General features: G+C 44.2%; 1 protein-coding gene across 1 annotated transcript in view; it reads left to right on the forward strand.

Moving 5' to 3' along the window:
- Positions 1-10945, forward strand: part of LOC120022624 (endonuclease/exonuclease/phosphatase family domain-containing protein 1-like) — a 47840-nt gene extending 36895 nt beyond the window's left edge. The window contains exons 3-7 of the mRNA XM_038966600.1: positions 6739-6849; positions 9388-9516; positions 9692-9836; positions 9995-10189; positions 10429-10945. Of these exons, the coding sequence (XP_038822528.1) occupies positions 6739-6849; positions 9388-9516; positions 9692-9836; positions 9995-10189; positions 10429-10616 (768 nt within the window). The 3' untranslated portion in view covers positions 10617-10945. The remainder of the gene's footprint in view (positions 1-6738; positions 6850-9387; positions 9517-9691; positions 9837-9994; positions 10190-10428) is intronic.
- Positions 10946-17098: the final 6153 nt, after the last annotated feature.

A 17098-nucleotide genomic window follows, 5' to 3' on the forward strand; every position in this document is an offset into this window, starting at 1 on the left:
CTCTGGAGCAGGTTTTCATCAAGGATCTTGCTGTACTTTGCTCTGTTCATCTTTGCCTTGATCCTGACTAGTCTCCCAGTCCCAGCCGAAAAACATTCCCACAGCATAATGCTATAGCGCATATCCAAGATAGAACAAAGCCATGAGGTTGACGGAATTGTCCGTAGAGCTCCGGGACAGGATTGTGTCGAGGCACAGATCTGGGGAAGGGTACCAAAATATCTCTGCAGCATTGAAGGGCCCCAAGAACACAGTGGCCTCCATCAGTCTTAAATGGAAGAAGTGCTGCCGAGATGGTTGCCCAGACCTGTGCCTCGACACAATCCTGTCCCGGAGCTCTACGGACAATTCCTTCCACCTCATGGCTTGGTTTTTGCTCTGACATGCATTGTCAACGTGGGACCTTATCTAGAGAGGTGTGCCTTTCCAAATCATGTCCAATCAATTGAATTTCCCACGGGTGGACTCCAATGAAGTTGTAGAAACATTTAACAATGATTAATGGAAATGGATGCACCTGAATTTCGAGTCTCATAGGAAATGGTCTTATTACATTTGCAAAAATGGCTAAAAACCTGTTTTCACTTTGTCGTTTGGGGTATTCTATGTAGATTGCTGAGGATTTTGTTTTATTTAAGCAATTTTAGAATAAGGCTGTAACAAAATGTGGAAAAAGTCCAGGGGTCTGAATATTTTCAGAAGACACTGTATGTTGTCATTGGAGATTATTATGAACCGTGTCTAGGTCCTAAGCCAGTGTCTGTAAATTATATGTAAGTAATAAGGCCCGAGGGGGTTTGGTATATGGCCAATATACCACGGCTACGGGCAGTTCTTAGGCACGACACAAAGCCATATACGACAAACCCCCGAGGTGCCTTATTGCTATTATAAACTGTTCACCAAAATAATTAGACCAGTAAAAAAACATGTTTTGATATACCAAAATTGGCTGTCAGCCAATCAGCATTCACGGCTCGAACCACCCAGTTTATAATGTTTATATCAGTGCTGGAGCAGACTTTTAGTAACAGCTGTAGGAGCTGTTTGGGATGAGAGAGATGAGCTGCCCGTCTGTCGGTCTGTCTGGTACAGTATGTGATGTGAATGTGAGGCGCTCCTGGGGAGAGAACTAGGTCGACAGAGCAGAGCTGCTGTCTCTCAGAGAGCGAGAGAGAGTTATAGAGTGAAAGCTCCTCTCTGAAGAGGAAAGGAGAGAGAGAATGGAGGTGAGAGGAAGATATTATTTGCTAAGGCAGAGAAGAGAGCTGGATTGGAGGATGCTTTATGAAGAGAAATGATCCATCTCGTTCTTTCTCTTTCCTCATCTTCTACAGATAAAATGTTCCCTCCCTCTATCGCTGTAGTACAGGCAGCCAGTGAGTCACAAAGTGTGAGTGTGAAATCAGAACCATTATGTCCAAACCCACAAGCTCCTCAAGCTCCCAGAAATGGTCTCAATCACGACTCCAACATCACACCGGTCTTCCTTGTCTTTCCCCTCCATTCCTCAACTCCCTGTAGAGATTTAACTTCCCACTGGAATTTCACAACTTGGAATATTCCGTAAAATTCAAAAACTGAAATGACCTTTTCTGGTTTCATAACTTGCAGTGGAGAGTTCCCCCCATGATAATACAACACAATATATAACTTTAAATACAGGCCTACATGGGAGTAACATTAAAATGTCAAAATACATACACTGAGTGTACAAACATTAATGGAACCTACTCTTTCAATAACAGACTGACCAGGTGAATCCAGGTGAAAGCTATGATCCCTTGTTGATGTCACCTGTTAAATCCACTTCAATCAGTGTAGATGAAGGGGAGGAGACAGGTTAAATAAGGAGTTTTAAGCCTTGAGACAATAGAGACATGGATTGTGTATGTCTACCATTCAGAGGGTGAATGGGAAAGACAAAAGATTTAAGTGCCTTTTGAATGGGGTATGGTAGTAGGTGCCAGGCGCACTGATTTGTGTCAAGAACTGATTGACCGATAAAGATTTGAAAATGAGATGGGGAGATGAATGAGAGGGATAAAGTGAGTGGTGGAACGGGGGATTGAACTGGCCTCCAGGACAACATGTGGTTCAGGGACGGCAACACTACCACTAGACCAGCCCCCCATAATGTTTACCTTTAATCTCTATATGGTCAACACATCTAAGGTCTACATCTGTGATGCTGCATCATGCACCACACACTGACTAAACCAACAGTTTGAGTTGCCATGTTTACTAACAGTTGACATTTTTCACTGTTTAGTCACTCTAAGCACGTGAAGCAGTATTAGTCACTTTTTCCCCCTGTTTTGTAGCTAAGAAACCTTCTGTGGTTTGGTGAATTACTGAGCGATGAGGAGTCTTTTCCCCCGAAATATCAGTCTTGGTCTTATTCTAGTTGTTTACCAGCCTTCGCTAGTTTGAAGTTCAAACCCCTTGACTTTGTCCTCCTGAGTAACATTAGGGCTGATTCTGACTGACAGTAGGGACTTTCACTCACACACACATTTTCTTATGTTATCCATAACCCTGGGTTAAACCTGACCCAGAGGTAGCTTAAACAACATGCAGGAGTAGAGTAACATGGTGGGGTAGCCATCATCAGGAGTAGAGTAACATGGTGGGGTAGCCATCATCAGGAGTAGAGTAACATGGTGGGGTAGCCATCATCAGGAGTAGAGTAACATGGTGGGGTAGCCATCATCAGGAGTAGAGTAACATGGTGGGGTAGCCATCATCAGGAGTAGAGTAACATGGTGGGGTAGCCATCATCAGGAGTAGAGTAACATGGTGGGGTAGCCATCATCAGGAGTAGAGTAACATGGTGGGGTAGCCATCATCAGGAGTAGAGTAACATGGTGGGGTAGCCATCATCAGGAGTAGAGTAACATGGTGGGGTAGCCATCATCAGGAGTAGAGTAACATGGTGGGGTAGCCATCATCAGGAGTAGAGTAACATGGTGGGGTAGCCATCATCAGGAGTAGAGTAACATGGTGGGGTAGCCATCATCTAGCAAGTTGGTTACATCACAACACACACCCACACTATTTACCATTTCACTCTCACACACACTAATATACACCCACAATTTCTCTCTTCCCGTTTCACACTCCTACACAATTCCTTTGTATTATTTCCCTCAGACCTATATTATCTACTATTACTTATATTATCTATTGACGCAACATGGTGGGCAATGGACATGTATATATTTGCCACAGCGATGATTCCTTATTTCCATTAAAACTTGTAATGATTGGAAATAAAGCTTAATTTCCTCTTACTCACTGCTGCTAAAACAAGCCTGCCTGGAAGTGTGTGTGTGTGTGTGTGTGTGTGTGTGTGTGTGTGTGTGTCAGCCAGCCATCTGGACTGTTATCCATACCAAGAGGATTCTGGCCACTGGAAATCTACGTCAGTAGCAGCATATCGGTTAGAAACAACAAATCGACAGGGTTTGGAAAATCTTAACTGTTATGCTTTGAATCCCAACCCTTCTGAGTGTGTGAATGTTGTCTACTCATGTTTCAGACGTTGCTGCAGAGTAGAGACTGAGGAACTATAACTGAGCTGGAGAAATGGACTGTCAGTCTGCCTGTGGTTGTAGGGAGTAACCTGATATTGTTTTCCGAACCAATTATATTCACAATAAACACATTCAGGAGAGATTAAGAAATACTTCACAGCGCCTCACTATTTACTGCACTACACATCTGTGGTCTCCATGGTGACCAGAAATAATGTTATGGCCCCCATTCACAGTATTGATCATCACCGATCAACTTCAATTAGATAATTACATTTACGGAATTGAAAGATTTTACTCCATTTTTTTCCGGGATAAAACATTTAGTTTACTGTAGATGGCTATCTCCATCTATGTGCTAGCTAGGTGATTACACACCTATGTGCTAGCTAGGTGATTACACACCTATGTGCTAGCTAGGTGATTACACACCTATGTGCTAGCTAGGTGATTACACACCTATGTGCTAGCTAGGTGATTACACACATACCTTACCAGTCAAAAGTTTGGACACACCTACTCATTCAAGGGTTTTTCTTAATTTTTACTGTTTTCTACATTGTATAATAAAGTGAAGACATCAACTATGAAATAACACATGGAATCATGTAGTAACCAAAAAAGTTTTAAACAAATCTAAATATATTTTAAATTTGAGATTCTTCAAATAGCCACCCTTTGCCTTGATGACATCTTTGCACACTCTTGGCATTCTCTCAACAAGCTTCATGAGGTAGTCACCTGGAATGCATTTCAATTAACAGTTGTGCCTTAAAAGTGAATTTGTGAAATTTCTTTCCTTAATGCGTTTGAGCCAATCAGTTGTGTTGTGACAAGGTATGGGTGGTTTACAGAAGATAGCCCTATTTGGTAAAAGACCCAAGTCCATGTTATGGCAAGAAGCGATCAAATAAGCAAAGAGACGACAGTCCATCATTACTTTAAGACATGAAGGTCAGTCAATCCGGAACATTTCAAGAACTTTGATAGTTTCTTCAAGTGTAGTCGCAAAAAAAATCATCAAGCGCTATGATGAAACTGGCTCTCATGAGGACCGCCACATGAATGGAAGACCCAGAGTTACCTCTTCTGCAGAGGATAAGTTCATTAGTTACTAGCCTCAGAAATCAGCAACTAACTGCACCTCAGATTGCAGCCCAATAAATGCTTCAGAGTTCCAAGTAACAGACACATCTCAACATCAACTGTTCAGAGGAGAATGCGTGAATTGCTACAAAGATTCCATTACTAAACGACACCAATAAGAAGAGACTTGCTTGTGCCAAGAAACATAAGCAATGGACATTATCCTGGTGGAAATCTGTCCTTTGGTCTGATGAGTCCAAATGTAAGATTTTTGGTTCCAACCGCCGTGTCTATGAGACACAGAGTAGGTGAACGGATGATAGAGGAGGAGGTGTGATGGTGCTTTGCTGGTGACAATGTCAGTGATTTATTTAGAATTTAAGGCACACTTAACCAGCATGGCTACCAGAGCATTCTGCAGCGATATGCCATCCCATCTGGTTTGCGCTTAGTGGGACTATCATTTTGTTTTTCAACAAGACAATGACCCAACACACCTCCAGGCTGTGTAAGGGCTATTTGACCAAGAAGGAGAGTGATGGTGCTGCATTAGATGACCTGGCCTCCACAATCACCTGACCTCAACTCAATTGAGATGGTTTGGGATGAGTTGGACTGCAGAGTGAAGGAAACAAGTGCTAAGCATATATGGGAACTCCTTCAAGACTGTTGGGAAAGCATTCCAGGTGACTACCTCATGAAGCTGGTTGAGAGAATGCCAAGAGTGTGCAAAGCTGTCAAGGCAAAGGGTGGCTACTTTGAAGAATCTAAAAGAAATATCAAAAATATATTTAACGTTTTTTTTCTTTGGTTACTACATTATTCCATGTGTTATTTCATAGTTTTGATGTCTTAAATATGATTCCATAATGTAGAAAATAGTCAGAATAAAGAACCCCTGGAATGAGTAGGTGTCTCAACTTTTGACTGGTACTGGGTGTAAGAAATATCTGTAGCACGCACGCACACACACACACACACACACAGGTTTTGGGAGCTGTGCCAAGGCCACCTCTATACCCACGTCTTGGTTCATCACTGGTTGAATTATGGCTGTGGGTTTGTTCAACCTAGGAATAGCTGCCTTCCATCCATCCTCATCTCTCTCCGCTTCTGCCGGATCCAGGCGTCATGACGATAGTAAATTGTTTGTTTTCTACCGGCTGCCATTTTGAAATGTTATTAGCGTCCTTTATTATAGGCTGCTTGGCACTGTGTCAGCTTGAGTTGGTGCTTGACATTAATATAGGGCCTGCAGGAGAGAATGATTGGGTATTTATTGGTGATAGTCACTGGTAAAGGTAGCTTTCCTTCCCCAGTCAGAGAGACGGTATTAGCAGACAGTATGAGGACACACCCCTTAGTAGGAGAAAGTCGTCAGACTGACAATAGGAGCAGTATGAGAGACAGGGAACTGACCTGATCAATGACCGTTGCTGAGGTGTCTCTTTCTCTCTGAACAGGAAGACAGGGAAGTGAGTGGAAATGACAGCTGTGCTATAGGTTAATTCATGTCACTGTCTTCAACACTCTCCCTGGGTGGGGTGGGGGTGAGGTAAGAGCCAGGGAAGGGACCCTCTTCTTATGCCCCCATAGGGAAGCTCTCCCTCTGGGACCTGGTAGCAGGTCAGTCAAGGAATGCAAGACAGACTGTCTCAAAACCAAGTTCTCTTCTCCATCACTGCCAACTTCTTCAGTGACCTTTCACATTACAACACTGCTGGTGTCTGTTGCACACTAAAAGACATTTGGTCACTTTTTTTCTCTTTCCAAATCATATGGTACTATTTTAGGTCATTTCAAAAGGTATCATTTGACGAGTCATTTCACTTCATACCAAAAACGGTGCTAATTTCAAGTTGTTAAATATCTGCTGTGGCTATTTTAAAAGCAGATTGTAGCGGATAAATAAACGCAGAGACAAAAATAGTGTGTTGACAGTAGTTGTGATCTACTACTGCTATGTCCAGTCAGCTGCTGTGTAACATGCCCCCTACATCCATTGCATTGCCCACTGCATAGAAATAGAATGACTGAATGACTACTACACTATTTCTATGGTCTTCTGTCCAGTCTGGTGTTGTGTAATAATACAAACCCCTCTATTGTGTTGCAGTTCTGTGTGGAACTGAACCAGGGCTCGTTGGACAGCGTGAGGAAGTGGAGAGGACCACGGGGGGTCTGGAAGAGTAACGTCTCTGAGAAACCCACAGGACTGTCCAACAAGGTAAGGATACTGATGACCTCACTGCACGAAAAACAATTTTCTTCTCTCTCTCTTTCTTGCTGCTCTCCCCCTCTCTCTCTCTTTCCATCTCTCTCCCGCTCTGTTTCTTCCACCCCAGCCCCTCTTACAATCTCACGTCCCATCTGAAACAGACCACCCATCTCAATTAGTTCACACAGCCCAGAAGTAAACAGACATTATTACTGAAAAATGTGCTAACCCTTTACGCTCAAACATAACCTCTCTACTAAGGGTCTGTTAACAGTGACCAGATGTAGCACAATAGATCCCTTGATCGAAGGCCTGCTGTAGTGGTCAAAGGTCAGATGGTCTAGTACAGTATGATTTAAAGCTGGTTGATTTATGGGACCCTTAGAGAGGCGCTTTCTGTTCCCATAATGTCTGTCCAACACCATAAAGAATCTCTGAGGGCACACACACTCTGTCTTCCCAAACACCACAAGGACTAGAAAGCAGTGTTTAACCTCCGAGGAAGCCAGTCTTGAAATTGACCCTTGAAGTAAACTTGAGCTTTATTCTGTGTCTCTGTGCCTGATGGCTCCTGTCAAGTAAGATGGATAGTACAGATAATGTGGAGGGGGTTCAGTCAACCATCCCTCCTAGTCCTCCCCTCTGACCTCAAGTACTGTCTGCCTCCCAGCCCTGTCCTCCCCTCTGACCTCTAGTACTGTCAGCATGAAATCCCTCCCTCTCATAGTCCTGCCACTGTCAGCCTTCCAGCCTCCCTCTCCTAGTCCTGCCACTGTCAGCCTTCCTGCCACTGTCAGCCTTCCTGCCACTGTCAGCCTTCCTGCCACTGTCAGCCTTCCTGCCACTGTCAGCCTTCCTGCCACTGTCAGCCTCCCTCTCCTAGTCTTGCCACTGTCAGCCTCCCTGCCACTGTCAGCCTCCCTGCCACTGTCAGCCTCCCTGCCACTGTCAGCCTCCCTGCCACTGTCAGCCTCCCTGCCACTGTCAGCCTCCCTGCCACTGTCAGCCTCCCTGCCACTGTCAGCCTCCCTGCCACTGTCAGCCTCCCTGCCACTGTCAGCCTTCCTGCCACTGTCAGCCTCCCTCTCCTAGTCTTGCCACTGTCAGCCTCCCTGCAACTGTCAGCCTCCCTGCCACTGTCAGCCTCCCTGCCCTAGTCTTGCCACTGTTAGCCTTCCAGCCCTCCCAGCCTCCCTCTCCTAGTCTTGCCACTGTCAGCCTTCCAGCCCTCCCAGCCTCCCTCTCCTAGTCTTGCCACTGTCAGCCTCCCTGCCACTGTCAGCCTCCCTGCCACTGTCAGCCTCCCTGCCACTGTCAGCCTCCATGCCACTGTCAGTCTCCCTGCCACTGTCAGCCTCCCTGCCACTGTCAGCCTCCCTGCCACTGTCAGCCTCCCTGCCACTGTCAGCCTCCCTGCCACTGTCAGCCTCCCTGCCACTGTCAGCCTCCCTGCCACTGTCAGCCTCCCTGCCACTGTCAGCCTCCCTGCCACTGTCAGCCTCCCTGCCACTGTCAAGCCTCCCTGCCACTGTCAAGCCTCACTGCCACTGTCAAGCCTCACTGCCACTGTCAAGCCTCACTGCCACTGTCAAGCCTCTCTCTCCTAGTCCTGCCACTGTCAAGCCTCTCTCTCCTAGTCCTGCCACTGTCAGCGTCTGCAGTTTGTCAAGGAGCCGTATTGTGAAGATGCTCTGGAATGGAGCTATAACTCTTCTGCTGCTGCTCTGACCTGTTCACTATAGAGCAGGATCTCCGTGTACGATTCGATTAGTTTTTATAATGGCTTTTGGTGGTGTGTGTGTGTGTACAATTTGATTCGTTTTTTTTTGTGCAAGTGTTTGTCTGCTTTCTGCACACGGTTTAGAAAGCTCCATTGAATTAGCAGCAGGAGGATGTAGCCAGTGGGTATCATATCTGTCTGAGGCTCTGCTGCATTGGCCTTGTTCTCTGGCCTTAATTATCTATGACACACGTCTGTCTGTCTCTGTCTGTCTCTGTCTGTCTCTGTCTGTCTGTCTCTGTCTGTCTCTGTCTGTCTCTGTCTGTCTCTGTCTGTCTCTGTCTGTCTCTGTCTGTCTCTGTCTGTCTCTGTCTGTCTCTGTCTGTCTCTGTCTGTCTCTGTCTGTCTCTGTCTGCCTCTCTGTCTGTCTGTCTGTGATGCTGACCGTGTCTCACCCTCCTGTTAAACCCCCCCCCCCCCCCCCCCCATTACCCCAGCACATGATCCCCTCCTGCCCCAGGGGCAGACCCACCAGAACTCAGAGAGGCTTATACTTCCCTAGGTGAGAGATCTCATTTAACTAACAGAGAGGAGAACTGAAGATACAGCCATGCCTTCATCTACAGTATACAGGCCAGACATCCCCAGGCTCTCTATATTTAGAGAGGGCAGATCAGGAAACACTTAGCCCCCCCCTTCTCCCTAGTGATATAGAGGCTGAGCTCAGGCTTTGGGAGTTGACTCCAATTCTGGTTCAAGGGTTTTCTGGAAGTTTGACTAGTCTCCTTTCTTCACTGCTGTCTGTCTGTTGTCCTCTCTCCCATCAGGGAGTCAGTTATTCTGGGTTCCTGTGGGACAGCTCTTCTGGGATTGACCTGAAAGATGCTTCCGTCCTGGAGAGTCCTGTTGTCAACGGCAATGGGAAACACGCCCGGCCGTATCTTGCCCACTTTTATGTAAGTCAACAGGGAGTGTGTGTGTTTTGTGGGATCTCCCTATGCTGAAATGATGATCATAAAATGACTGTAACAGAACGCATTACTCATTTTATTGCCCCTATCAATACCATTATAACCATATAATGTCCTGCCGGAGAGACTAAAATAATGTTAATGGTTAATATGTGACTAGATTGGATCGTCTGAGCTGACGATGGTCAATGTCCACATGAGAGCTCCGGCCGTGTCTGGGGCTGAGGAGTCCAACGTTAGGAACCACCACTCTGAGGAAGTCAAGGCCCACAGACTGACCTCTAGTATCCAGAAGGCACTGAAAGGTCAGTAGCTAAAGGTCACCCTATTCTGTCTTTTCAAAACATATGTCCTCTTTCTCTTCCATTATTCTTACCTTCTTTCTCTTCCTCAGTGGGTTATTGCATTCGGTTATTTGACGTCGCTACATGGCTAATGTCCATCTGTGGTTTCTGTGTGACAGTTCAGAAGGGCCTGGTGGTGTTGGGGGACTTTGGCCTTTCCCCCCAGAGCAGTGAGCTAGACCAGCTGAGGAAGGAGCGGCTGAGCCCCCTGGTGCCCCCCAACATGTTCACCAACATCAGCACCCGCTTCCCCCAGGGCTCCCTCTGTCTGGACAACATCTGGGTCAGCAAGTCACTGAAGAAGATCTACGCAGGTACGTCTGTCTGTCTACAGATGTAACTGTGTGTGTCAGACTATGTAGCATTCATACCGTTCTAGTTATGCCCACTGCAATAAGATACCAATCTAACCATTGGCACATGAATGCTCGATTTGCATGTCTGTTACTGTGATGAGCTTGGCTATGGAGTGATTTGAGTGCCACCAGGAATTTTATCTGAATGTTTAACCTCTGACCTGTATGTATCTCCATGTATGTGCTGCCCCCTGCAGGTCACTGCGTGGTGGTGCGGGAGGGCCTGACCAACCCCTGGATACCTGACAACTGGTCGTGGGGCGGGGTGGCGTCCGACCATTGTCCTGTCATGGCCGAGTTCTTTGTGGACGTGGCGCTGAAGGAGCTGAGAAACAGAGTTGCCGTGGTAGAGAGAGGAGAAAGTATGTCGAAACACGAACGGTGACGACCACTCGCGGTCGCCACGGACATACAGATGTGGCGGGAGATTGTGACATCATGACATGTCAAATTGACCTGACTGTGCTCTGGACTGGATCCTGCTTTGGTCTGGTTTTGCAGTGGATCAACGGGTGGATTTACCTGACGAATGTGAATTGAAGCACCGAGATTGCCTTTTTAGTTTCCTTTATCAATGTACAGTAGAGACTATCATGACATTGTTTTGGAGTAAATAATTTAAGAGGTGTGTGTATATATGTATGTTATAGACAGACATGAGTGTGCCAAAAACATTTTTAATATGTATATGAAATAAAAGGAAATGAATAGACATTCCCTTTGTGTCCAGTCGACTGATCTTATATATGAGATCCAACCACCGGAGCCCTAGCTTGTTCAATACAATATGATACAAGCAAACACAACTAATGTGAATTTCACATGATTCTGTTGTACGTGTGCCTGTGACCTACCTAAAGTGGCTGTAGCTTATAGCTTGCACACTGCTGCACAGTAATACTGGTACATTTAAGTCAGAGTGAAATGGGAGGTTGGAGCTTAGCTGTTGAAGCCATTTAAAGCTGTTCTATGAAATTGTGTAAGTGGGCACTGTGTGTGTGTGTGTGTGTGTGTTTGGAAGTGAGGAAACGAGGAAAATTGGCATGGAGCCCAGCAACCAATTACTAGCTCCTTTCAACACATTGTCTGACCAGATGAAGATAGCATACAGTATGTGTATGCATACACACACAAACAACTCTGAACTACTGTATACAGTGCCTTCAGAATGTATTCACACCACTTGACTTTTTCTACATTTGCTGTGGTAGAGAGAGGAGAAAGTATGTGGATTAAAATAGATTTAAATGTAATTTCTTGTCAATTACACAACATACTGTTTTCTTTTTAAATGAAAAATAAAACCCTAATATCTTATTAGGGTTTTATTTATTAGGGGGGTTGAACACTTGAGTCAATACATGTTACTCACCTTTGGCAGCGATTACAGCTGTGAGTCTTTCTGGGTAAGTACCTCACAAAATGTTTACAGATGCACCATTGACAGCATCCTGTCAGGCTATATCACTTCCTGGTACGGCAACTGCACCGCCCGCAACCGCAGGGCTCTCCAGAGGGTGGTGCGGTCTGCACAACGCATCACCAGGTGCACTGCCTGCCCTCCAGGACACCCACAGCACCTGATGTCGCAGGAAGGCCAAAAAGATAATCAAGGACATCAACCACCTGAGCCATGGGCTGTTCACCCCGCTATCATCCCAAAGGTGGACAGTACCAGTGCATCAAAGTGGAGACTGAAAAACAGCTATCTTAAATAGCCATCACTAGCTGGCCTCCACCCAGTACCCTGCCCTGAACTTAGTCACTGTCAGTAGCTGGCTACCACCCGGTTACTCAACCCTGCACCTAAGATGCTGCCGCCCTATGTACGTATATAGACATGGAATCACTGGTCACTTGAATAATGTTTACATACTGTTTTACCAATTTCATTTAGTACCAGTCAAAAGTTTGGATACACCTACTCATTCAAGGGTTTTTCTTTATTTTTTACTATTTTCTATGTTGTAGAATAATAGTGAAGACATCCAAACTATGAAATAACACATGGAATCATATAGTAACTAAAGTGTTAAACAAATCAAAATATATACTTTAGATTCTACAAAGTAGCCACCCGTTGCCTTGATGACAGCTTTGCATACTCTCGGCATTCTCTCAACCAGCTTCACCTGGAACGCTTTTCCAACAATCTTGAAGGAGTTCCCACATATGCTCAGCACTTGGCTGCTTTTCCTTCAGTCTGCGGTCCAACTCATCCCAAACCATCTCATTTGGGTTGACGTCAGATGATTGTGGAGGCCAGGTCATCTAATGCAGCACCATCACTCTCCTTCTTGGTCAAATAGCCCTTACACAGCCTGGAGGTGTGTTGGGTCATTGTCCTGTTGAAAAACATATGATAGTCCTACTAAGCGCAAACCAGATGGGATGGCGTATCGCTGCAGAATGCTGTGGTAGCCATGCTGGTTAAGTGTGCCTTAAATTCTAAATAAATCACTGACATTGTCACCAGCAAAGCACCATCACACCTCCTCCTCCATCATCCGTTCACCTACTCTGTGTCTCATAGACACGGCGGTTGGAACCAAAAATCTTACATTTGGACTCATCAGACAAAAGGACAGATTTCCACCAGGATAATGTCCATCGCTTATGTTTCTTGGCACAAGCAAGTCTCTTCTTATTGGTGTCGTTTAGTAGTAGTTTCTTTGCAGCAATTCGACCATGAAGGCCTGATTCACACAGTCTCCTTTGAACAGTTGATGTTGAGATGTGTCTGTGACTTGAACTCTGTGAAGCATTTATTTGGGCTGCAATCTGAGGCTGGTAACTCTAATGAACTCATCCTCTACAGCAGAGGTAACTCTGTGTCTTCCTTTCCTGTGGCGGTCCTCGTGAGAGCCAGTTGAGACTGCACTTGAAGAAACTTTCAAAGTTGTTGAAATGTTCCGGATTGACTGACCTTGATGTCTTAAAGTAATGATGGACTGTCGTTTTTCTTTGCTTATTTGAGCTGTTCTTGCCATAATATGGACTTGGTCTTTTACCAAATAAGGCTATCTTCTATATACCACCCCTACCTTGTCACAACGCAACTGATTGGCTCAAATGCATTAAGAAGGAAAGAAATTCCACAAATTAACTTTTAAGGCACACCTGTTAATTGAAATGCATTCTAGGTGACTACCTCATGAAGCTGGTTGAGAGAATGCCAAGAGTGTGCAAAGCTGTCATCAAGGCAAAGGGTTGCTACTTGGAAGAATCTCAAATATAACATATATTTGCTGTAAAAGATGCTGCAAGAAAGTGCAACGCTAAATGAAGCAATCCTCTTGAAAAATAACTACAGTTGAAGTCGGAAATTTACATACACTTATGTTTGAGTCATTAAAACTCATTTTTCAACCACTCCACAAATGTCCTGTTAATAAACTATAGTTTTGGCAAGTTGGTTAGGACATCTACTTTGTGCATTACACAAGTAATTTTTTCAACAATTGTTTACAGACAGATTATTTCACTTATAATTCACTGTATCATAATTCCAGTGCGTCCGAAGTTTACATACACTAAGTTGACTGCCTTTAAACAGCTTGGAAAATTCCAGAAAATGATGTCATGGCTTTAGAAGCTTCTGATAGGCTAATTGACATCATTTGAGTCAATTGGAGGTGTACCTGTGGTTGTATTTCAAGGCCTACCTTCAAACTCAGTGCCTCTTTGCTTGACATCATGGGAAAATCAAAAGAAGTCAGCCAAGACCTCAGAAAAACCATTGTAGACCTCCACAGGTCTGGTTCATCCTTGGGAGCAATTTCCAAATGCCTGAAGGTACCACGTTCATCTGTACAAACAATAGTATGCAAGTATAAACACCATGGGACCACGCAGCCGTCATACAGCTCAGGAAGGAGACACGTTCTGTCTCCTAGAGATGAACATACTTTAGTGCGAAAAGTGCAAATCAATCCCAGAACAACAGCAAAGGACCTTGTGAAGATGCTGGAGGAAACAGGTACAAAAGTATCTATATCCACAGTAAAATGAGTCCTATATCGACATAACCTGAAAGGCCGCTCAGCAAGGAAGAAGCCACTGCTCCAAAACCGGCATAAAAAAGCGAGACTACGGTTTGCAACTGCACATGGGGACAAATATTGTACTTTTTGGAGAAATGTCTTCTGGTCTGATGAAACAAAAATATAACTGTTTGGCCATAATGACCATCTTTATGTTTGGAGGAAAAGGGGAATGCTTGCAAGCTGAAGAACACCATCCCAACCGTGAAGCACGGGGGTGGCAGCATCATGTTGTGGGGGTGCTTTGCTGCAGGAGGGTCTGGTGCACTTCACAAAATAGATGGAATAGCAAAGTTGTGGCAAAATGGCTTAAGGACAACAAAGTCAAGGTATTGGAGTGGCCATCACAAAGCCCTGACCTCAATCCTATAGAAAATGTGTGAGCAGAACTGAAAAAGCGTGTGCGAACAAACCTGACTCAGTTACACCAGCTCTGTCAGGAGGAATGGGACAAAATTCACCCAACTTATTGTGGGAAGCTGGTGGAAGGCTACCTGAAACGTTTGACCCAAGTTAAACAATTTCAATGCAATGCTACCAAATACTAATTGAATGTATGTAAACTTCTGACCCACTGGGAATGTGATGAAAGAAATAAAAGCTGAAATAAATTATTCTCTCTACTATTATTCTGACATTTCACATTCTTAAAATAAAGTGGTGATCCTATCTAACCTAAAACAGGGAATTTTTACTCGGATTAAATGTCAGGAATTGTGAAAAACTGAGTTTAAATGTATTTGGCTAAGGTGTCTGTAAGCTTCCCGACTTCAACTGTAACTAGGCCTGCTGTAATCGACGGGGGCAGTGCAGCGTAATTAGGTGCCGAAGAAAGTAAATGCAAAAACATTATTTAATTCAAACGATCTGTTAACAGGTCCACAGCAATTTGCAATTGTTTTTGTGTTTCAGAAACGGTCAGATACAGAAATGTCACTGGAAAAAAATACATTCTGCCAACATCTCCAAAGACATTTGATGAAGTTCGCCTTTTATATTTCCTTTAGATATACTGGCTTGGTTTCATTGTAATACATCCAAGGTATACAGCAAATAATAGCGTTATTGTAACCATGGAAGGTGCATTATGGGCGTTATTCAGACGGAGATATAATGCTCGTTCACGCGCGCACAGTTTTATAGCAGGTCTGCGTTATAACGGGAAACGGGTATGTATTGCGTGAGCCAAGTTTCAAAATCTTAATATTTTTGTGCGTTTGGAGTCTTTTCAGAAATAGCGCACGCAGATATTTAGTATAAAATGTTATAAATGAAGCCCCTGATGACTGGGTCTCTATACTCTGCCTCTGGTCACGTTCACAATACACTCTGCCTCTGGTCACGTTCACAATACACTCTGCCTCTGGTCACGTTCACAATACACTCTGCCTCTGGTCACGTTCACAATACACTCTGCCTCTGGTCACGTTCACATTACACTCTGCCTCTGGTCACGTTCACATTACACTCTGCCTCTGGTCACGTTCACATTACACTCTGCCTCTGGTCACGTTCACAATACACTCTGCCTCTGGTCACGTTCACAATACACTCTGCCTCTGGTCACGTTCACATTACACTCTGCCTCTGGTCACGTTCACATTACACTCTGCCTCTGGTCACGTTCACATTACACTCTGCCTCTGGTCACGTTCACATTACACTCTGCCTCTGGTCACGTTCACATTCAGAACGAAAAACAGGGTAATAACCTCATCCGAGGACAATAACCTCCTTGAATTGTTATTGTTTTGCAACCAGACAGACAATGGTGACATTTAGCAGATCAAAGCTGCTCTGTAAAAGCCAGAAAGAGGGACTGTTTTTCATATAAGTGATCTTTTGAAACCCGCTGAGTTTGATTTGTTAACTTTTATTAATCTTGATCTGAGGGATAGGGATGGAATGTAGCCTCTTAGAGTGCCAGTAACCAGACGTTAGAGAAGCGTGCCAGTAACCAGAGGTTTCGAATCCCATGTCTGACTGGCATTATAACACTTCAAAACACACATAAAAAAATACTGTAAACACAATACTGTAATACTGTAGTGTTTTTCCGGAATTTACTGTAGTATTCACTGTAGTCCTCAAAAACACTAGTATTTACTCCGGTATACTGTAGTATATTGTAGTATTTACAATATTTACAGTTAACTATAGGGAAACTACTTTAGTAAATGAAAACTGTAGCATATACTATAGTAACGAAAGTATTGTTTTTGCGGATTGTAGTATTCTGTACTATTTACTGTAGTGTTTTCAGCCAGGTCACCCTGGATACAAGTCAGAAACGACTTTCATCCATGTCTGAGGACGTTGGGAGATGACATGGAAACCAGCCACTAGGGGCAACAGTGAGCACTATTACCTTCAAGTAGGTCGCGGGCGGCAGCCAGGGATTCTTTAGCTAACCAGCCCGGACTTGTGTTTGAATGGATAATTCAGATCTTCTGCTCTTTTCTATAATCTGAAGGGAACACAATATATGGTCCATACTTGGCATGTAAGTTTTTCACTTATTGGTGGCTAAAATTGCGAGGAAATGGGCAGGGTATTTGCAAATTAAATACCGTAGTATTTACTATAGTTAAACAATTTGAGTGTTTTTGCAGACCTTATTGTACTATTTACTACAGTGTTTTTTTTGCAGATAATAGTGTAGTATTTACTATAGCATTTTACAAGATATTACAACATTCTATAGTAAGTCCTACACATGATCAAGGGATACTATAGTGTGTAGTATAGTATTCTACAGTATACTACAGTTTACGATAGAATTTTATAGTAAGTAAAGTAAGTAAAGTAAAGTATCTTTTCATGT

The sequence above is a fragment of the Salvelinus namaycush genome, chromosome 27 (assembly GCF_016432855.1).
Source record: "Salvelinus namaycush isolate Seneca chromosome 27, SaNama_1.0, whole genome shotgun sequence".
In the NCBI taxonomy this organism is placed as follows: domain Eukaryota; kingdom Metazoa; phylum Chordata; class Actinopteri; order Salmoniformes; family Salmonidae; genus Salvelinus; species Salvelinus namaycush.